Source organism: Candida metapsilosis, assembly GCF_017655625.1.
Source record: "Candida metapsilosis strain BP57 chromosome Unknown scaffold1, whole genome shotgun sequence".
NCBI classification, from domain to species: Eukaryota; Fungi; Ascomycota; class Pichiomycetes; order Serinales; family Debaryomycetaceae; genus Lodderomyces; species Lodderomyces metapsilosis.
In genome coordinates, this window is record NW_027138159.1 from 1,944,651 (window position 1) to 1,966,867 (window position 22,217).

The 22,217-nt window shown below is 38.2% G+C and overlaps 11 protein-coding genes across 11 annotated transcripts; 4 read left to right on the forward strand and 7 right to left on the reverse strand. All coding sequences in view use genetic code 12, as the record gives it.

Moving 5' to 3' along the window:
- Window positions 1-27: 27 nt before the first annotated feature.
- Window positions 28-384, forward strand: I9W82_000870 (prefolding complex chaperone subunit; the record flags this gene model as incomplete). The annotated part of the gene is made up of 1 exon (XM_067695281.1): window positions 28-384. The coding sequence occupies one exon, from the start codon at window positions 28-30 to the stop codon at window positions 382-384; it is 357 nt and encodes a 118-aa protein (XP_067550894.1).
- Window positions 385-412: 28 nt separating this feature from the next.
- I9W82_000871 (uncharacterized protein) lies at window positions 413-2,361 on the reverse strand (the record flags this gene model as incomplete). The annotated part of the gene is made up of 2 exons (XM_067695282.1): window positions 413-615; window positions 774-2,361. The coding sequence occupies 2 exons, from the start codon at window positions 2,359-2,361 to the stop codon at window positions 413-415; spliced, it is 1,791 nt and encodes a 596-aa protein (XP_067550895.1).
- Window positions 2,362-2,975: 614 nt separating this feature from the next.
- I9W82_000872 (60S ribosomal protein uL24) lies at window positions 2,976-3,426 on the forward strand (the record flags this gene model as incomplete). The annotated part of the gene is made up of 2 exons (XM_067695283.1): window positions 2,976-2,994; window positions 3,062-3,426. 2 exons carry the CDS (start codon window positions 2,976-2,978, stop codon window positions 3,424-3,426), a joined length of 384 nt encoding a protein of 127 aa, XP_067550896.1.
- A 938-nt stretch (window positions 3,427-4,364) lies between these two features.
- TIM21 (Tim21p) lies at window positions 4,365-5,134 on the forward strand (the record flags this gene model as incomplete). The annotated part of the gene is made up of 2 exons (XM_067695284.1): window positions 4,365-5,033; window positions 5,090-5,134. 2 exons carry the CDS (start codon window positions 4,365-4,367, stop codon window positions 5,132-5,134), a joined length of 714 nt encoding a protein of 237 aa, XP_067550897.1.
- A 6-nt stretch (window positions 5,135-5,140) lies between these two features.
- Window positions 5,141-6,841, reverse strand: PGA5 (1,3-beta-glucanosyltransferase; the record flags this gene model as incomplete). Its single annotated transcript, XM_067695285.1, has 1 exon — window positions 5,141-6,841. One exon carries the CDS (start codon window positions 6,839-6,841, stop codon window positions 5,141-5,143), a length of 1,701 nt encoding a protein of 566 aa, XP_067550898.1.
- Window positions 6,842-6,957: 116 nt separating this feature from the next.
- I9W82_000875 (uncharacterized protein) lies at window positions 6,958-9,747 on the reverse strand (the record flags this gene model as incomplete). Its single annotated transcript, XM_067695286.1, has 1 exon — window positions 6,958-9,747. The coding sequence occupies one exon, from the start codon at window positions 9,745-9,747 to the stop codon at window positions 6,958-6,960; it is 2,790 nt and encodes a 929-aa protein (XP_067550899.1).
- A 724-nt stretch (window positions 9,748-10,471) lies between these two features.
- Window positions 10,472-10,972, reverse strand: I9W82_000876 (Arf family GTPase; the record flags this gene model as incomplete). Its single annotated transcript, XM_067695287.1, has 1 exon — window positions 10,472-10,972. The coding sequence occupies one exon, from the start codon at window positions 10,970-10,972 to the stop codon at window positions 10,472-10,474; it is 501 nt and encodes a 166-aa protein (XP_067550900.1).
- Window positions 10,973-11,251: 279 nt separating this feature from the next.
- On the forward strand, window positions 11,252-13,471 carry I9W82_000877 (DNA cross-link repair protein PSO2; the record flags this gene model as incomplete). Its single annotated transcript, XM_067695288.1, has 1 exon — window positions 11,252-13,471. One exon carries the CDS (start codon window positions 11,252-11,254, stop codon window positions 13,469-13,471), a length of 2,220 nt encoding a protein of 739 aa, XP_067550901.1.
- Window positions 13,472-13,536: 65 nt separating this feature from the next.
- On the reverse strand, window positions 13,537-14,637 carry MNN11 (alpha-1,6-mannosyltransferase; the record flags this gene model as incomplete). Its single annotated transcript, XM_067695289.1, has 1 exon — window positions 13,537-14,637. The coding sequence occupies one exon, from the start codon at window positions 14,635-14,637 to the stop codon at window positions 13,537-13,539; it is 1,101 nt and encodes a 366-aa protein (XP_067550902.1).
- A 364-nt stretch (window positions 14,638-15,001) lies between these two features.
- On the reverse strand, window positions 15,002-16,006 carry I9W82_000879 (uncharacterized protein; the record flags this gene model as incomplete). The annotated part of the gene is made up of 1 exon (XM_067695290.1): window positions 15,002-16,006. One exon carries the CDS (start codon window positions 16,004-16,006, stop codon window positions 15,002-15,004), a length of 1,005 nt encoding a protein of 334 aa, XP_067550903.1.
- Window positions 16,007-16,315: 309 nt separating this feature from the next.
- On the reverse strand, window positions 16,316-22,051 carry GSC1 (1,3-beta-glucan synthase; the record flags this gene model as incomplete). Its single annotated transcript, XM_067695292.1, has 1 exon — window positions 16,316-22,051. The coding sequence occupies one exon, from the start codon at window positions 22,049-22,051 to the stop codon at window positions 16,316-16,318; it is 5,736 nt and encodes a 1,911-aa protein (XP_067550904.1).
- Between the last annotated feature and the right edge of the window lie 166 nt (window positions 22,052-22,217).

A 22,217-nucleotide genomic window follows, 5' to 3' on the forward strand; every position in this document is an offset into this window, starting at 1 on the left:
TCCACTTCATAAACTCCATAATATAACATGAATCAAGAAGCATTACAAAAAGTCCTTATTGAAATGGACAACCAGCTAAATAAGTCACGGGCAGAATTGTCCATGGTGAATTTACAATTGGATCGTGTGCATACAAATTTAAATGTCATCAAATCAACAAACGCAAGGCTAAATACATTAAATTCTCCTGATGAGACAATATGGCAAGGAGTGGGAAAGGCTTTTATTGCAGAGAAAACTAAAACCTATCTTGACCAATTATCAGGAGACGAGAAAGGGTATAAAGAAACAGAAAAGAATTTGAAAATCAAGCAAGATTATCTACAAACAACACTTGAAAAGACTGTTGATGGTATGACAAAAATAGTTGGTGAGAAAAAGTAGATAGATATACACTCAATACACACAATTTTTATTCGCTATCTTCTTCAACCCCTTCGTCTAATACCTTTCGTTCTATATCATCTGTATCTGTTGCCTTTTCAGCTCTCATCCTATCGGTTAAAAACACATTGATTTGATCTTGAAGGGTTGTGATTGCTGCCCGTAATTCTCCCATCGTCGTATTTTTTGCCGTACTAGGCTTATCTCGATCTTCACCACCAGCATTCAAAACTATATCGGATATCTGGGTTGTTGATCCATCAGTTGTATGTGGCCCATCACCGGGATGGAACTCGTGTTTGATGTCGCCAGAGGTATAGGTAGCAGTTGGTAACATTTATTCACACTATACACAAACTAGTGTTGTTTAATTTTTATTCTCTTCGCACTATTTGAGTACGCATTGAATTTGACTTCAATTATCTCATCCGTCTTAAAATCTAATGTGGGTATATCGTAACAAGAACACGACATAAGATATCCATACAACACTCTTAAAACAGTTTCATCTGCTATTATGAGCAAGTCTCCACTCATGCGCTCCATTTCCAAAATCAAAGGCTCGATTTTGATAGCTAAATCATGATACGACTCAGCACGAGAAAAACGGTAGTGATACGGGTCTTTGATATACTGAGAATAAGCTTCAGGGTACTGCTTGGCAATGTCTTCTTCAGAAAGTGTGCCCACAATACCAGGATTTTTCTGCGATAATTGAATCCTATGTCTAACCTTGATATTGTTTTCTTGGAGGAATTGTGTCGTCTGGACCGTCCTTTTCTTCACTGATGTCCAAACCACTAAGGAATTATCATTTACACCATCAACACCCACAGCAGGTTGCCTCATGTCTACGGATGGCTCTCTTTGCAATTCAGGCTTGCCTTCATTTTTATCAAGATAAGTTTTTCCCTCTGATTTGAGTTGTGATATCACGGTTTCAGTCAAGTTCTTGGCATATGTCAAGCCTTCCTCATCCAATGGAGGGTCCTGGTTGTAATCCAAAGTATTCTTGTAGCATCTTGCTAAAAAGACCGATCCAGATTTAATGCTTCCGTTCATGAGATAAAACACCACTTTATTGATCAAGTAACCATAATTTGAGTTGTGCAATTCGATTCTTTCCCCAAAGTTGATAAACTTGATGTATGACAATTCGTTTTCTTCCTGGGTTAAACCCATCTCCTTATAAAAAGGTGCAAGCGCTCTGATCCTGGCACTGTAGTCTTTATAAGCGGCATCATAATCCCAATTGTTATAATCTGGTGACGACTTTGCAGCTTCTTCGATGTTCTTCATAACAATAGAGTCATCAGTGACTAGACTCTCAATAAACAAAACCTGTATTTTCAACTCCTTGAATCTTTTTTGCAACTGCAACCTAAACTCAGGGATAGCATTCACAGCATCATAGATTGCAACTTGTCCTTTGTCGTTTTTGAAAAAGTTTAAAATATCATTGAGGCATTCGTTAGCCACCTTTTCCCTCAAAGCATGAGCTTTACCACTCTTTGGACTGGGAACAAACAAGTCATGCGTCAAGTCATCTTCAGCGCTCGCTCTTCGATAGTCACCCAAGTGGAAAGAATGGGTCTTTACCCCCAACCATCTCAAGTATCTTGTCAAAGATACCGACAAATGTGTCTTTCCTCTCCCTGGCAACCCTGCTAAGGCAATTATGATTTTCCCCGCATGGAACAACCTACCTGACTCTGTTGAATACAACTGTGCTCCACCTAATTCACTCAAAGGGTCAATCTGTTTATGTACTCCGTCGATCCCAGTAATATCGCTAAGCCTTCTTCCTGGTCTGCTTACGTCCAGAGGCAAGTCAACCAAATTTGGCCGGGTGTTATTGTGAAATGACCAACGTTTTGTTGTTCTCATTTGGTTTCTAGAGATCGGTTGAGCTCCAAAGCCATGGACGATTTCTGTATCTTCTTCCTCGTCTGAGGTAAGTGGATCATTTGTCGACATGATTACGATTCAGTGGGTGTTATGGAGTAGTATATGTAAAAGCTTATGGCCGTTGTCGGAATGAAGAGAGGGAATTTATTTTATCCCTCTCTCTCCTTGAAATGGTGCGTCAGAAATGCGACAAAGTTTTGCGACATAAGATAGAAGAAGAAAATGCCGCCAAGTTGACTTTCTATGAGCTACTCCCATAGCCGTACTACTTGCCGGGATGATAGATACATGGTAACCATCTTGGTTGACCAGCCACTAGTCGACTTCTCTTACTTGCCTTTAGGCACCACTTATTTGCAAGATAAAGACACAGGATGGAGTAACAAGTATTGAACTTCCCAAAGGGCAATTCAAACATCTATTCCACCCTCTTTTTTTTTATGCGAGTTTTCCTTTCACAAGAGTGTGTTGACTACAAGTCGCCGTTCAATAGGTTCCTAAAATCTGATATCGAGTCACGTGATAGGGTTCCCCTTTTGTGAACGAAAATGGTAGCGACGAAGAGAAAAAAACAAGAAAAAGAAAATTTTTTTCTCCCTTCAATCTCTTTTTTTTTCTTTTCAAAGAAAAATTTTTCACTTTTCCAGTTGAGCTTCACTTATATTCCATAACCAATATCAAAGATGGCTAAGATCTCACAAGGTATGTTTAAAATGCTCAGTTATCACCCCATGATATCAACAGTTTCCAAATACTAACTCATTATTAGACGTTTCATCATCTCGTTCAAAAGCCAGAAAGGCTCACTTCTCCTCCTCTTCAGTTGAGAGAAGAGTCATCATGTCTGCTCCATTATCTAAAGAATTAAGACAACAATACAACATCAAATCCTTGCCAATCAGACAAAATGACGAAGTTTTGGTTGTTAGAGGATCAAAGAAGGGATCTGAAGGTAAAATCAACAGTGTCTACAGATTGAAATTCTCCGTACAATTGGAAAAATTACAAAAGGAAAAGTCAAACGGTGCTTCAGTACCTTTGAACATTCACCCATCAAAGGTTGTCATTACCAAATTGCACTTGGACAAAGACAGAAAAGCTTTGATTGCTAGAAAAGGTGGTAAATTGGAATAAATGTATAGTTGATTAATATAAGGAGCTGTGTACATTATTGACTTACTAGGAAATTGTAGCACAATGTTGAACCGGTAGAAATGGTGCATATCGTTATTCATTTGCAACTTGTCTTTCAAAATTCAGCGCTTCCTTAGTTGAAAACACAAGAAGCAATGAAACTCTGTTCATTATTAGCCACTGTAGGGAACGGACAAATGCAACGTCTGTATATACCTCAGAAAGTACATCGACATTGGCATGAGCCGGCCTAAGCAAAAAAAAAAAAAAAAAGAACTCTTTACTTCACTTTTTCAGCTGTTTAAAAATACAGTCCAAGGCGGGATTCGAACCCGCGATCATTAACTCCGGAAACTAATACCTTAACCGCTAGGCCACTCGGACTGGGAGAATTGGCAACCTTCGCCTGCTGGCGCGGCGCCGACCACTATGCCAAAGGGCAATGTTTGTAAAGTGTGCTGTCGTAAATGTTCCTTATAAAAGGGTAATTGTGAGAACTATTTTGCCTCATTACTGTTCTCTAACAACCAGAAATGAAGGAACAAATGGTTATCGATATATGTAGTTATCATATCTTTGTTCAAGTTTACTTTGGTAGTCTGAGACCCTTTCAGTGGTATCCTATGCCCATCTAAATTTTGGAGCCAAGCGATTGAAGTCATTTGGATGAAAAGTTAGCAAAACTGTCTTCAAACCCAACCCTAGTGAGACAAATTACCTCCTCTTGATTACAATAGATCCCTATATTACTTCTTATGCTATTGCAGCTACGTGGTATCCAATTGGCCTTATTTATATTTTGAAAGATCAAATTCAGTCAGTTGGTAGCGCTACACTTTTTGCACCAACCCAAGAATATTTTTCTTTGATTTTTTTTTCTTTTTTTTTCATTTACATGACAAGCAAGTCCGACAAAGATTCCCTCTAACATATCCTCAATGAATATCATAAGGCCAAACTCCATATTACTCAAGCGTGTCAGGTTTGGAAAGTTTCCAATTGCGCAAATCACATCCCCAGTCAAGGTCTTGTCTCGATCATACCTCACTGCTCCTCCTTCTTCATCACTCACATTTTTATTGCAAAAGTACCCCCATTACAAATCTTCCATACTTCGTTACTCAACCAAGACAGCTCCACCTCCACCTCCACATCCTCCACATCCACATGATAAGGATTACAAAGGTAAGAGAATTCTCAATAGGATCACTCGAGCATTCACATTCTCCTTCTCCTCACTCTTAGTATTGGGAGCAGCAGGAATTGCCCTTTTGGTCATCTACCTCATACTTTCCGAACTCCTTTTACCTTCAGGAGACACGCGTACATTCAACAAGGCAGTCAAACTAGTTGAACAAAATGAGAAAGCCCAACAAGCATTGGGATTCCCTGCCGGTGAGAGATTGAAAGCATATGGGCTCGTTGCTGCTGATCGATGGGTACGTAATAGACCAGTACAAAGCTCAAAGACTAGAACTAAAGACGGGAAAGATCACTTGGTGATGAAGTTCCAAGTTGAAACGAGTACAGGCAGAACGGGTGTTGTTACGTTGGAACAAGTTGATAATTCATGGTGGAATACTGAGTTTGAATATATGGCGTTGGATGTTAGAGGGCAAAGGAGAGTATACATTGTTGAGCCGGAGAGGCCAAATATTGCTAGAATTGGCAAAGGTTCAGGGTTTTTGGGATTGAATTGGGGACCTAAAAAGGACTAGATACAGAAAATGTTCTTGAGGAAGTCTTTGAATGGTGGAGATAATGCCGATGCATTTGATGTTTGTTTCTTGTGTGGTGGTGACTTTGTGGTGGGTTCAGATTTGTTGCTGCTATTGGGTTTCTTTACAGACTTGTTCGACTTTTTATCATCATTGGGTGGTCCAGTCAATTCGTCATCTTCATAGTCAATGTTGACCTTTTCATCTTCTGCCTTTGGTTCAACCTCTTTACTGTCTTTTGTATTCAACAAAGTCTGACAATTTCTTCCATCAGTGGAAAACATTGTACTCAAATCAGCAGAAAGTCTCGCTACTTCACCACGACCTTGAAACGTGCAAATATCGCTTCTCTTGCCAGTTTGTTCATAGTATTTATTCAATGCATAAGACACTCTAATCATTGGATTGCAATCGCTGTATTTCCCGTATTTGCCCAACCTTCCATTTGCATTTATATCTTCACAATCAACTTTGAAACAAAGATCCTTGAGTAAGCTTTCTTCATCAAATGCACCAGTATCGACAACAACACAAGATAATGATTGCCATAAACATTCACATTTGTCAATATCTGGCGTTGGTGGTAATTCAAGTGACACTTTCCAAATATCCGATGGTTCATTACAGGTTAAACTTGGACGTTTTTCAACTTCGTCAATGGGGACACCAATAGGATTGACTGCATTAAACCTTGTTTTCAACGTTTCAAAATCAGGTAATTTGGCAATGGTACCGTCTTTTTTATTCTGCACAATTCCATAATGATTCACTTCTTCAAAATACTCATATGCAATCCCACCTGACCACGTTTTCCTCATTGTTGATCCAAATAACGCTTCAACTTCAGTGAATGGGCGTGGTGTAATGATATTGCATCCAAATTCACTGAAAAATACCGGTGTTGGATAATTTGCAAAAACTGAAGTTAATTCTCGATACCCTGAAGTCATATATGTTGAATACCCACACCATTCATATACGTTAATGGCAAAGAAATCAGATTGTGAGTACTCATCATTGAGATCACATACGAAATAGTTGGCCAAGTTTGCACGGATTGAAGCATCGTCATTGGAAGCATAACCCACGGGGATCTTCCTATACCCTTGTTCATCAATGTACCGCTTTACATCTCGAACTGCAGCTCTAACAAATGGCACCGCATCGATATTCAGTTGAGAATTAGCCACTTCATTCCCAGCAAAAAATCCCAACACATTATTATACAGATGCAACGCATCAACCACGGCCTGATACCGGCCCAAAATCTCCGAATCCCAACGCGGGAAATCCCTTCTAATGGAAACATAAGGTTCAGATAAATCAGCCAAGATGTAAATGCCAGCTTCAGCAAACGCATCCATACAAACATCATGATTAGCATCAGGGTTAATTTGATAAATTCGGACAACATTGACTCCAAGTTCTTTCAAGTATTGTAAATCGCGTAAACATGTGAATGGGTTGGCTAAAGGGTCAATGTAGTTGGTTTCGGTGGTGGTATCAAATACTTCCCCTTCTTCGCGGGATTTCTGATATGCGATTCCTTTGATAAAAAATTGTTCATTAGTTCCGGTATTGTAGAATTTGTTGCCGACGATTTTGATGGGGTAAAGTGAGGTGGCGGTTTCTTCGTTTCCGCCAACGCTGCTGGCGATGGCGATGGTTGCAAAGGTGATTAATGGTAATAATTTCATTTGTCTTGTTTGCTTAGCTTTAAAGAGAATTTTGGTTGCAAATTGGAGCGAAAAAGAAAAACTAGAATAAATACAATACATTACTTCTTGAAGTTTCATAATAATACATATACTTATTAAAATATTTCATACAATTGTCTAAACTCCTTCTTTCCTCTACACTCGAGCATGTAAATCTCGTTCTCACTGAGTTTAATCAATAAACCAGCCTTGCCAATTCTTTCAATAATGTCATCCTTTTCATGATCAGAAATCACCCAACTGATTGAATCATTGGCACCACCAGTCAATTGCAAATGATAGACGACTTGCTGGTGATCAATAATCTTATCAACACACAAATGCATCATTGATATGATCTTCCAAGAAGATGGACTGTTTCGATGGGAATACGATTGTAGTTGCTTTTGTAATCGAATAGTCATTTCAATTTGTCTAGCATGGAGGGCATTAGGGTTGTTCAATATACAAGCCTTTGACAACTCGTCGGGATTGATTGAATTGGAAAATGAGCTTAAGCTAGTGTATGTGGATGATGTGCTAGGGTTATCCATCAATGAAGATGATAAGGTGTTGTTAGATGCTGGATTGGATGAGCTTAATGCATAATGATTGCGAGTTGCTTTGGCAAGCATGTCCTTTGATCTTTGAAGATTGGTTGAAATTTCCGATACAAGCGCTCCCTTTGAACATCTAATCATGATTTGCATGGGTTTGTTGTTGATTGCATTCTTTGCTTGTATTTGTAAATCTGATCCTGATGATGATCTAAAATCTGTGTTGGAATTTATATCAAGCAACAATACTGGTTTGTCAATAACTTCTGCAATTTCTTCATCGTATTCCTCTTTAAATACAAGGAACCAACCCTTTTGAGCCTCTTCATTAATGGCGATTTTAACAAAGATGCTTTCTGCAGCAGTGATCATTTCCCATTTCCCATATTGCTGCTTCCATTTGGAAATTTTCATTGCTTTGGGTGAGGATTCGGATATATACTCATCGCATGTTTTCTCCAGATTGATGGCGTCTTTCAACTCTGTTGGTATGATTAAATCATCGGGCTTGGCAATATTAGTCTCAGATGCGTTGACATGTGGTTTGAAAAAATATGTCGAGGTTGAGGATGGTAAAGCAAATGGGGCTGGAAGTTTTGAAACTGATCTCGTCATGGTTTTGTCAGGATTAGCATCAACTTCATCCATCTTTGGCTCGTCAACTTCCTTTGGTTCTTGAGGCAGCTCCAGCTCAACTTCCTTCTCATTGGTTGGAATTAAAGTTTCTTCCAGTGAATCCACCTCATTCACATCCACTTTAGATGATTTCTTGAAAAAGGTTAAAAATGATTTCTTTCTTGGTCTTTTCTCAGGGTACCCTTTGAAAGATGGTTGGTAAGATTTGCCAAAGTTACTAATGTCAACAGCAGAACCAGTGGATAATTGGAAAAGTTTTGGCTTGGTTCCTAAATCAGGAGCTGAAGCCACGTTATTTTTGTAAATTTGTGGAGCCTCAACGGGTGTTTCGTCAATAATGTCATGATCTGAAGATTGAACACTCTCAGGTGAGCAATATACAGCTTGATAAGATTTTGGTCTCTCTTCCCCATTCAGCTGATCCTCTGAATATTTCCTTTGATTGATAATTTGGAACAATTTCTCATCATCTTCGAAATCATCCTCCGCACTACACTGCTCTGTGATAACCTTTTTCATAATCGGTAATGATTTATCATATTGAGACCTTAATGATTCTTCACTAGCTCTTGATTTAGTTGGTGATGGTGTTGGAGGTTGATAAAGTTCTTTAAAGGAAGGACCAGTTGCTTGTCGATTTGGAGCCTCTTTTGTTACGAGTTCAGCGTCAGATACGATATTGATACCCAACCCTGACATATTGTAGGAGCTAGAATCTGAGTGAATCAAAAATTTGTCACTCATAGGGGAATTATCACGTTCCAAGGGACATAACTTGGAGAGATATTTGGCCCATTTGTCACATAAAGCCTCATCCTCAAATTGTATCAGCATTGATCTATCGAGAATCTCTCTCGTTGACAGGAAATTTATTGCTTTCAAATCGATGGTATCAGTGGAGTGTGATAAAGATAACTCATTAACTCTAAAAGGTGGGTACTTTAATGCTCTGTATGGTTTTGTATGATGATCCTTTTTGATTTCCAAAATTGCCAAGGCATTGTAGTCACCAGTACCAATCAAATCAAGAAGCAATAACTCAATCTGAGCTCCATTGAGTGAAACATTAGCATGAGCTGTTCTTTGTAAAATTTGGTTCGATCTAAAGTAGCTTGATACAAGCTCCTTATGTTTGAGTACAGCAGACGTAAATGATTGAATTTCTGAAAATTGGATATTGTTCAATTCTCTTGATTGAGATGCGTGTTGGTGGTTGTCATATATGGCACGTAAATGTTTTGAGATTGTAGTTAGTTTCTCAAGTATAAAAGGGTTTCTTAAAAAGTGAGTACAATTATTGATAAACGTGGAGTAGTTTTTCAAACTGTTGATTGGACTAACAAGTCTTTTCATTGTTTTAGCATCATCATCATCAATACCAACAGTATTCAATTGGTTAATATATTTTTCAAATAATACCATAGTACCATCTTCAATCCATAATATAAAGTCATTGATAAAACTTTTGAATTTTTCCATTTCAAAGTGTTCAATACCTTGAGTTGTTTTGGAGATGAGGGACAAAAGTTTGTTATTCTTGGTGTATATACCTCTAACAAGTGATGATAAAGTAGAGGTAGTTGATGAGTGTGAGTTTGATTTCAATTGTTTTGCTATTCCAAGTAATTCCATCAAGTCGTTATTCTCTATGGATACAACATGGTGGAAATTTTCCAATAATGTTTTGATATTTTCCAATTGTGATGATGACATTGTGCTCTGTAGAAGTGGGCTGTGTTTAGATATGGCTTAAGACTGAGTAGTGAACGAAGAAGAATGTTGGTGGTAAGCGAATGAAGTTAAATCTTCTTCTCCTGTATGTTTGGTTGTAAAAAAAAAAAAAAACCGAAAAAATTGGCTTTGAAAAAATGGGAAAAGTGAGTATAAATAAATATATATATATATTTATTGATACAAATACTGGGTTTGTGGCTAAGTTATTATGAGTATGGGTTTGTGAACAATATGGATTATATAGGGTGTTGTTGGTTATGAGAAAAAGAAAAGATGAATGTTGAGTGTATTGTGTTGTTGAGTTATATAGATTATTACTTTTTTGGTGGGTATATATATGTGATATGGTATATGTTTTCCTAAAGGGGTTAAATTGGTGCATCATCATCATCAAATATATGTAATACAGTTTTGTGTTATTCACGAAAAATTTAAAAAATCTAAAAAAGACGCGATTTCTTACTCTTATATACATATATACATATATACATATATACATACATATATACATATAAGTAATATCATATTATATCAGACATCGGGTATAAATAATATGTTTTTTACTATCTCGGTAATTAAATTCAAATTTAAATAGCCTCAAACTAGACAAACACATGACAATAATGCACGCCTTAGGATGTCTGTATCCCAACTAGTGAATCTGCTTTTCTCTTCTCCTTTCACGATTCCACTCGTATCATCATTAGTATTCTCTTGATATCACCCAATCCAACACTCTCTCCACACCTGTACCAGTCTTACCACTCACCAATTCAATAGTCCAGTGATCTGGTTCAGGAATAACCTCATCCAACTGCAAAAGCCCACTCACCGTCTCCTTCAACTGGTTAAGCTCACCTTCTGGTATCAAATCAGTCTTGTTTATCGCAATCACCAAATACACGCCCATCAATCTATCTTGTTCAATAATCTTGTCGCGTAATTCTTGATAAGATTCTTCTATTCGCTCCAAACTAAGACCGTCAATGACCCATAGTACAACTTCCGTCTTGTCAAAATAATTACTCCAAAACGCTCTTAAACTGGTCTGTCCACCAATATCCCACATATTTATAGTATATTCATGATAAGACAATGAATGTATTTGGAATCCCATAGTTGGTGAAATACTATTGACATCGTCATGCAACATATTCTTGACAATTGTAGTCTTGCCGGAATTATCAAGTCCTAAAACCAACATTCGTATCTGCTTATCTTTTCTCTTCTGGTTCCTAATAATTGTTAGGAGTCCCATCTTTGAAGTAGCTCAAGAGTCTTCATATGGTGATATACCATCACCTCGTAAAAGAGAGTGCTAGCTACGCAAAAAAAAAAATAAAAAAGAAAAAATTATTAATCAACTGAAATTAGCCGCAACCTTAATTATTCTTTTGAAATTTTTGCCATTAGCTGCAAAAGGATATAACAGCATTCACACGAAATACTAGAACAATGCTCTATAACAAGTCAAGGAGGTATTATGGTTAAAGTTAAAGATAGTAGCAGCCCCAAAAAGCAAAGTGCTCAACGTTCCATTTACGATTTTACTCAAAGGAGTATTGTTAAGTCTGAATGTGCAGATGTGACGACGCGATGCGATCAAGTTAAACAAGAGGGTGAAGCAAGTGACAACTTCTATTCAAGCGATGCTATTAGTCAGGTAAAGCAGGAAACTGTAATCAAAACAGAATTCATAAATGGGAACGCTAATGAGCTTAAAAAGGAGAGCAAGGCAGAGGTTGATCTTGATTCCTCAATACTATGTCAAAAACCCACAGGCAAGTACGAGGACCCAGAAGCGTCCGTTTCACACGAGTCAAATGTGTTTTGCCCCGTTTGCGAACTTGATATATCGTCGTTGGATATTCGAGAAAAGACTGATCATGTCGATATGTGTCTTGTACGCGTCACATTTGTGGAAAAGGAGCCAAAAGCTCAAACTATATCCATCATCGATAAGAAATCATTATCACCAAAGAAGAAGGACACATTAACCACAACAAATGGGAAAAAGAGAAAAGCTGAAAAGGAGAAAATACGATACATCAATACAGAAACCAATACGGAAAAGAAACCGAAAATCATCAAGCCACCAACAACAACAACAACAACACCTGCAAGTGCCTCCGCGACGCGCCGAAATGAAATTTCCCCATTGAAAACAATGACTTTCCCTGTCGACAAGACGTCAAAGTACCAGGTATCAGTTGATGCGTTCTCTTTTGCACCACATGCAATAATTGATAAGTATTTCTTGACTCATTTTCATGCTGATCATTATGGAGGTATATCCAAGAAATGGGCTTATGAACGAGTATTTAAAGATGATACAGATTACGAAGACGATTCAAAGTATAAAAGAATTATCTACTGTACTGAAATCACTGGTAAGTTGCTAACATTGTATTTCTCAATTGATCCGCGATTCATCAAGCAAATGGCTATGGATACTCGATACAAGGTGAAGGACTATGGCCCAGTTGATGTTGCTGATGGTGGTGCTATCAGCTATGAAGACACTCCTGGTTTGTATGTCACACCAATTACAGCAAACCATTGCCCTGGAGCAGGAATTTTTCTTTTTGAATCGAATGGCTTGGATGGTACTAGTCATCGCATTCTCCATTGTGGTGACTTTAGAGTTAACACGACTATATTGGATCACCCTTTGCTCAAAAGATTTAGTGTTGCATCACAAACACTTGAACAGACAATCAAGATTGATAAAGTTTATCTAGACACAACTTATATGAACCCAACTTACAACTTCCCCAAGCAAGAACTAGTTTGCGATACCATTGCTCAATTATTTGAACACTTGACTACTCAAGAGGAAAACAAAACTACCAACAGTTTGTTTAATACCTGGTTTGGAATATTGACTCAATCGAGAATCACTGATTTTTGGAAACCTTCATCCACAACAATACAAAAGAAGAAAAAGTTTTTGATATTAGTTGGTACTTATGTCATTGGTAAAGAACGACTAGCTATTGCCATCCTGAAACGACTCAATTGTCCCATATATGCGCTGAATATCAACAATAGAAAAAACAAATACGATATACTTAAGCTATACGAAGATGAATATTTGGACCTGGTTTTAACGGATGATGAATTGGGAAGTGCATCCGATTCCGACTGCATTGTACATCTAGTCCCTATGAATATAGTTGGTTCAATTCAAGAATTGTCCAATTATTTCAACCATAATCGATACTATGAAACGTTTGAACGTTGTGTAGGTTTAAGACCAACTGGGTGGAGTTTTGCTCAAAATGGGAAAAAGGAAGTAGAGCCAGAACCACTGGAATCAATCCAACCGACTCCATTACAAGCAGTGGCAGATTTGATGGCCAATACAACTCAGTACAACTACACGGAAAACATTTTATCGCAAGCTCCTAAAAACAGAGGCAAGCATAAACCTGACCAAGAATTGTATCGAATTTATTCACTTCCATACAGTGAACATTCCTCATTTCGAGAATTGGCTTACTTTGTTGTGTTTTTCAATATTGGCCAAGTGATACCTACAGTCAATTGCCACAATGAGTTCAACTTGAAGCGTATGGAGGCTATTATTGGAACATGGGAGCAGTTGAGGCGCATCAAGACTGGCCATTTGAACGAAACTGACATTCATATTACTACCGAATTGATTGAGCAGGTACAAAACTTGTCATTAGATACATTCTAAAGTATACTAAAACATCTATAAAAAAAAGGTGCCCCGTCTCTCTATTCATCGTATCGCTGTAACCCTCATGGTTTCTTCACATTTGGTTGGTAAACATTCAATACATCTTCACATTCAGCTGGCAGACTACACCCACTCCACTGCACAACAAAATCTCCTTCTGTATAACTATAATCTTTGGCATCACCTTTTGTATGTTCAGCACATATGGTCTTTGCTGGTACCAATGTAGTTTTACTCAACACAAATGGGTGCCATTGTAGAAGATGAGTCAATGCAGAATCTGGCCCATAGGGGAAACTAGGATAATTCAAATAAAGATCATTGCTCCAAACCTCCGCAATTGCTTTACCAACAGGGCCATTCCTAACCACAAATGAAGTTGTTTCAATCTTCTGAAGGGATTGGGTAAGGATCAACTGAGTATTTTCTGCTTTAATACTCTTGTACGTCTTGATTATACCACTCTTTGGAATCAATGGTTGATCTCTCAACATTTGTGGATTCAAAACATCTGAATTCAACAAGTTCTTTTCAATATTTGCCGTCATGTCCATTATAAGTCCATCTTGATCAAGATACCAAAACCACTTTGCATGAGGGAACGCAAGCATTGCAGCACGTACGCAAAACAATCTCACCCATTTCGCTCTCTCCTTATCTGTCAATGCACCAATAGAGTTCAATTGTGGAATAAACTCTTGTGACCAACGTACATAGATTCCATATTTTTGAAAATGAGCATAATCAACTCGATTTTGAACAATTTTCGCCAACCCTTGAACAGAATACCTGTCAAAGTCCACAGCAGTAACGACAATCACCTCAGGGTAATTCTTCAAGCTCTTTGGCTTGAAAACTACCCGATCTTGATTCTTGAATGCATTTTTGGCCTTCATAAATTGGTCCTTTTCACCTTCATCCTTTTCCTTCATCTTTTGCACAACAGGATCTGGGTTATCAAGCACACTCAAATGCTGGAAAACGATCTTGTCGCCACTCTTGGTCAGATGAACGAGTTTCTGGGCCGTCAACTGTTTCAAAAGTGGTGCTTGTTCCACTGGCGGGTATATATACTTTGATGACGTTTCAATAACGTGTTTGCTGGAATATGGATGCGCTGGTGGGTAATTAGGCACAGAAGATGACCGAAGTAGGATAGACATGATTGAAAAGGGAGCAAAAAAGTACCATATGATGATGATCCCTAGTATTATTAAAGGTAGACTTTTGCGTTGATTGATCCTATTGAAGGTCGCAGGTAAAGGTAGATACGACTGGTTGGATTTACCGTATCGTGGTTTAAACGCTCCTGATTTGCCAAACATGATCTCGATTTATGGTCCTAAGTCGGCTGAGAAACGTGTGTGTGTGTGTTTGAAAACCGTCAAGAGTCTGGATCAATGTTTTCACTTTTTTTTTTTTTTTCTTTTTTCTTCTTTCTTTAATTTTTCGTGTTCACATAGAGATGTACAAATTTCTTTGAATCGTTGATACATTCCTCACCTTATACAACTACGTCAAGTCTACTTATTTTGGGTGCTCCTTATTTATCCTATCTTCAATTACCTGTAAGGCAATTTGTCGTCTCCTCTCAGCCACAGAACTAGCAATACTCTTGCTACTTTGATTCACTTGTTCCAGTCTCTTTTGTGCCCTTGTGTTACTTTGTTGAACAGTTTCATCATTGAATGGAGTCACAATACCCAAAAGAACTGAGACTTCGTAAATTTGGTTAAACACAGGTCCAACGTAACGTTTTGTCACCGCTGGGAAAAACTCCACCAATTGGAATGTATCTGATGCATCACCAATCAAGACGGAGCTAGTGCTTGAATCGTTAGAACTGACTGGTAAAATTGGCTCCGTTCGTAAAGCTTGGAAGAACCTCAAGTAGATAAACGATGTAAAGAAACTCACTGTTGATGGCACTGCTGGGTACAGCGATTGACTAATTATTACCGACCAAAGTCCTAAAATTATCAACAATGCAAATGGCAAATGTTTCACCCTAAAGTTGACCAAGCCTTGAAACAAAACAATGTTGTGCTCAGGAATTAATTGTTTGAAAACAACAAGGAATCCAAAGTAGTATGAGATACCACCACCCAACGGGGTATTCATATTCTTGGCATCTTCTCTAATCAAATTTGAAATAATAGCAATCAATACAGTAATCAAATTGGTGATACTTCCAACAATCAAAACAAATTTGATAACCTCCATGCGTCCCCAAAACCGTTCCACGAATCTGCTGCCAACAAACAACACCAGAAATGAAAATATAAAAGCTATGATGGATATCTCGGCAAAAATGGCCAGCACAACTACCCATGGGTTGAATAGGGTAGTACTAGGAACCAATTGGATAAACAGTACCAAAATGTCATGAAAGTTTAACTCTTCCGATCCAGACGCTTGCGAATCTTTGAAAATTCCGTACTTTATAACAAACAAAAACGCACTGATTGTAGTTAAAAGCCCCAATAAAACTTCAGTAGATAGTGGGATCTCTTTTCCTCTAAAAATACTCATTTTGTAGATGTAGACGAAGGTAGTGGGTTGGCCGTCTTTGTTCCTCTTTAAACAACAAGGTGTTATTTATAATTTTTTTTCCCCTTTTTTCCTTTGCTTAACGTGGCTTTTCTCGGAAGTGCCATACAGAGAAAAGAAAAAGGTCGTCCCATTTATCAACACTACAGTGGTCCATCAAATCAACAAAATACAATGTAATTCTTCAAAAATTTATCTATAAATATCAAACTTCAAACTAAACAAGAAGACAAGGTGAGTTCATGATAAAAAAAAGAACAAAAGGCCTCACCTCTCCCAAGAAATCAGCATTTATCTAAACGCATTCGTAGAGTAAGCTGTAGTCTTACCAGAGTACTTCACACTCAAGTATTTCCAAGTGTATGTCTTTGGTCTGTTTGAATTCACTGGTCCAGTATCATTGTTCGATACATTTCTTGGTTGGAACAATCCAGCAGCAATTGAGCCCTTTGATCCAATCTTTCCAAATTGATCAGTCTTGATGGCACCAGATGCAACAGCTGGAGCAACAATGATGACCACGAGCAAAACGAGCACAGCAAAGTACAAAGTGACATATTTTCTTACCATTCTCTTTCTCAATCTGGCTTGCTTCAACGAGTAAATAGGTGGTCTGATCAATCTAGATGGTTTCAACCAGAACAACATCATTGAGTGCCATCTATCAATCAATGGAACAGCCAAGATAGGCAATTGACAGAACAAGATTATGTGAGCCAACATGAAATCACCGGCAAACTCAGACATTTCAACGATCTTGGCCACAAACTCACGAGATGGTTGAGTAAAAGCCATCCATCCCATACCAGTGTTGTACCACTTACCAGTCCAGAAAGCAGTGTTGGCTTTATCATTTTTGAATTCTCTGGTCAAGAATGCCAAGGTCAAGAATTTGAACAACAATCTTTGTACGTAAATCATCGTGGCAAAACCTAACAACATTCTGCTAAAGTTGAATCCTTCCATGACCCACATAACAATGAAAAAGACAATGTGAACAATCACAGCAATTCCATGAGCAATACCGGCAATAACAGCACCAGTCTTTTTACAACACAAACCCATCATTGGACCTGCACAACAAGCCATAGCAACACATCCAAACAAAACACCACAATCAATGACAACCGGAGCTAATGAACAAATAATAAGTCTCAACACCGAGTTCACTTCTTGCACATCAGTAGATCCATAGATTTCGTAAGGATACTCAGTAACACCAGTTTGGGCATTGATAAAGGTATAGGCAACATAAAGACCAGCAGTGTAAATCAATGTTGGAAGGAAATCGGCAAACAAAATATTTGATCTGTGGGCTCTTGACGCATCACCAGCAGCCTTTTCTGAAAGATCACCAGTCAACTTACGCTTGAAACCAGTAATACGAGATCTAGAAAGTCTAACGTAACCAATCCATGAATTTCTGTGCCACTTGGTGTTACCTCTTGACAACCATCTGATGAAATCTCTGTAATCAATGAAAAAGTCTTCCCAAGCAAATTGATGAGGGTTAAAGATGAATGGTGCAAAAATCAATGAAGACAATGAAGCCCAGAACCACAACAATGGAGCTTGCCAATGAGAAACAGTTCCAAACAACAAAATCAACATCAATCTTGATCCCATGTAAATGGATGAATCAGCAAAACGTGAGTACAAAATGGAGAATGGAATTCTTGAAGTGGCAAAACCTCTACCAGTTGAGATATATCTGGCACCACCAACAGTCATATCAGTAAAGACGGATGATGAGTAGATTTGAGCAACAAAGACTTCAAACATTGGCGATAAGGAGATGATATGTCTAACGAATCTCTGGGCAGCCTTCCATACACCTCTTTCGATCAATTCCTGAACAACCAACGGAATAAACGAAATGAAGAAAACAATAAAGATAGATAATGTATAACGTCTGATCCAGTCAACTGCAGGGGCAATGTTGTAACAACCGTAAGGATACAACACATCTGTAACTGGAACATCCCTATCATAAGAACAGATAATCGATTCGTGTGCCAAGGAGTTCAAATTTGCCAACACCAACATGAAAACTTGCAAAGACAATTGGATAAACAAGTTATTAATATGGAAACCTGGGTGACCGTAGAAGAATGACAAAAATCTATCCAAAGGCAACTGAGTTGACAAATAATAGTATTCTCTTGACAACATCTGTTCACCCATACCGGCACCAATCTTGGTAGTGAAATTCAAAATAGATCCAAAACCCATATCTCTACCCTTACCACATTGGTAGTATTCACAGTGCTTAATTTTACCTCCTCTCATCACTGCATTCATACCAGCATAGATATCTTCGTTCAAGTGTAATCCTTTTTGAGCTTTGGAAACACCACCTCTTGTCAACATAAATGTAGCATTCAAGAAATCAGGGTGACCATAATGCAACTTACCACCGATTTGAGCCAATGTTCTTGCAAACAAAGTACCAAAAGTTTGTTCTTTACCAGCGGCAACATCACCCAAAACACCAGAGTTCTCTGAGAAAATATATTCTCTAGCACCCAAGATGGCGACAGGAGCCTTCTTTTCATGCAATACATCTTCAGATTTCAAATCTGGGGAGTATGGGTTGACATGTTCAACATTCAATTCCTCAAATTCAGCCAAAACGGATCTAATCTTCAAACATTCTTCCAAATAGTTATCTTGATTGGCATCAATCAATTGGATATATTCACCTCTGTGGAAAATAATGGCGTGATTCTGGTTATCAGATTTACCATCACCTAAAATTGGATTACCGGACAATTGAACTCTGAATTTAGGACGACGTCTACCATTTTCCAACATTTCACAATGACCATCAATCAAGGAAGAGTAAACTCTTGGTTCTTCGTCTTCGTTCAAAGCTGGTTCTTCGTCCAAGTAAGCAATTTGTAAGTCTGGATAAGCACGCAACAAGAATTCGGCATTCTCCATCTCATCGTCCTTAAATTTGGACAATCTTTGCATAGAAACCAAAAATCTAAACTTTCTTCTAGCCATTTTCTCCAAAGCCAATTCCAATCCTTCTGGATCACCACCAAAGTACTGCACCAATTCTGGATTTTCAACTCTGTACAAAAGCTTTATAGCTCTAGCATAGTTCATGAAACCGGAAACTGTTCTGTACAAAGTTTGTGATCTCAAAGAAGCCCAAATTCTTGTTCTTAATGTGTACTCAGGAGCAGCAGATTTGAAACCGATACAGTAGAATGGCAAATCATCAATCTTGGATTTCAATCCATCCTCAGATGCTTTCTCGGCATCTTCACCATTTTCATAAGCAGCTGTTTCTTCTGCCAAAATCTTGGTATCCTTAACAAAACATTCCCACTCAACTGGGTGCAATTGTTTCAAGTATTCCAACAACGTGACTCTTGAAAATTGGTCATCCTCTCTAATAATCTCTCTCAATGATAACAAAATCTTTTCAGAGTAATGTGGTGTGAAAACGGTAAAAGTAGGCATATTATCAACTGGAACAGGTTCAGGCATTGGAGTAGCCAAGGATTGTGCAAAGAATGAAATTCTTCTCTCAGCTTCTGAGTTTCTTGGGAAAAATTCCGTCTCAAAGTTGTTATCATCTTGAGATGCAAAGAATGTTGGTGCTCTCAAAGTTCTTTTTCCTTCAATTTCTGATGGAACTTGGTGATACAACAATTTTTGAACATGGTCGATGGCTAACAAATGTTCTCTGTACATAGAAATAACAATAGCATTCCAAATTTGTGAGATAAGAACTTTTGGTTTGTACTTGATCTCCATTTCAGTGGTAGCCAAAATCTTGGAATAGATTCTCTTTGGTAATCTGGTGAAAATATTTCTCCATGGTGTCAAAATTGAAATACCCAAGTAGAATGAACGACCAATGGAAAAGATACAGTTACAGATAATGTACCACAAATAAGTATCCAAAAAGAACAACAACAAATCAACAGCGTACATCAATCCCAATACAATCTTGGCTTGATGCCTACAGACAACATCACCATACCAAACCTCACCAGTACATCTCATTGTTGTCTTTGACAAGTTCCTAATGGCATCTCTCAATGACAAGGTTAAGAAGAAATAAGATTCAACCAATTTAGCAAGGAAAACCAAGACCCATAACAAGTACGACATCCACATATCTAACCCTCTCAATTTGACAAAGCTTGCTGTAAATGTTTGAGACGAGATATACCTTCTTGAACGTTTGTTCATGTATGAGGTAAACAATCCACCCAAAGGCATGACAGCAAAGAAAACCAATGTGGCAACTGCAATGAAAAATCCAACAACCGAAAGGGCATATGCCGACTTGGAATACAAGGTCAATCCGGCAACTTTAAATGTGTACACAACTGGTGCCAAATTTACCACAAAGATCAAAATCAAAAACATCAAACGACGAGTCAAATGCTGAGCCCCTGCCCATTCTCTAGGAACGAATATCCACTCGAAAAGGGTAGCAAGAATTTGTATAAAAGCAGCAATAATACCACCAATGGCACAGGCAGCCCATCTTGATGATGCAAGTGGTTGTTGATTGATGGTTTGAACATAGTGTTTTGTGTACAAACTTGGGGAGTTATAAGCAGTATACATCCAATAAATTGTTCCATGGATGATCCAAATTCTGTTGAAATTGGTAACAAAATGCAACCAGGTTCTAATTTCTTTGTATGTTTTGAAAAAGACATTGGACCATTCAACTTCACCCAATCTCAAGTAACGTTCCTCTTTAGGAATATCAATTAATCTAGTACCATCGGTAAACATGATTCTCGAAACACCTTCTGGGTACCAGAACAATTGATTAACATCATCATAACCAATGACTTTGTTGTGGTCTTTCTCACGCTTAACAAATCTACCTTCGTAAATTTCATAAACTTGGGATCTGAGGAAACGGTACAACGGAGTAATAACACGATTCAAGTAGTCACCTTCAGGAACTGGTTCTTGTCTTTGTTGGCACAAAGGCGACTCCAAGTAATCGACAGCTGTTTTGTAAAGATAACACAAACATTCTGGTGTAAACCGAACTTGATTAGCTTCACCCCATAACAACAAATAAAGAGCAATGTCACGGACTCTTTGTTCTGGTGATAAAGTGTTCATCTTGGCTTTCCATCTGATTTCAGCAGCTTCTAATGAATAGTCACCTTCCAATTCGTTGGCCAATGCATCGGCATCTTCTCCATGTTCTTCGGCAGCTTTTCTGGCCTTTTTGGATTTCTTAGAAGCCTTTCTAGCCTTTCTACCGATTTTACCCAATGTCATATTGGCAAAACCCAAAGTGTCATCCAAATCTTGCTGGGAAGAAAAGAACCATTTCTTATAATTTGCATTGTCACCCCCGATATAGTCTGCATGCAAACTCAACAAAGCTTGGGCTGGAGCCATACGAGAAGATCTCGAATCCAACAAAGTCATAAAGTAATCAAACATATTTCTCATAGAATCTCTTTGGAAACCAAACTTGTTTGCTAAATCAATAAAAATATCCTCGATATGTTCAATCTTGATTGGAGCTTGAGGATCAGCCGACCATGCTGGGTAAGGCAAGTTGGATGAAACTTGAAATTGAGTTGGGTCATAACCTTGGCCTTGAGCACCATAGATTGGTGTCGATGCACCTGACGACCTTGGATCACCACCATAGCTCATTTGTGAAGGAGTGTACTGAGTACCATATTGATCGTAACCTGGTGTTCCTGGAGCCTGACCATTGTAGCTAAAGTCTGAAAAAGCTTCTGGATCAGCATTGTAACCTTGAGCATTCATTGGGTGTGCGCCATATTGGTTTGGATCATTGTACCCATCCATGTCGTATGGTTGCTGTTGGTATTGAGCATTTGGGTCGTAGTAGTCTTGGTGTTGTGGTTGCTGATTCATATCATCATATGGCTGTTGCTGGTTAATGTCGTAAGGTTGTTGATTCATATCATAAGGTTGTTGGTAATACCCATCATTAGGCACACCGCCCTGTTGATTAGGGTCGTAATAATTGTGATTATTATCGTTATACGACATCTATAACAGTTAGTAATCACGTTTCCTTGATGAAACGAATAAAGGTATCTTAATCAAAGGAAAAGAAGAAACACGAGATGTGTGGTTAAACTATTTTTTGTTTTGTCTGGGATCGAGCGGGAAAAAAAGAAAAAATTTTTTGAAATAAAACTCTTTGAAATAAACT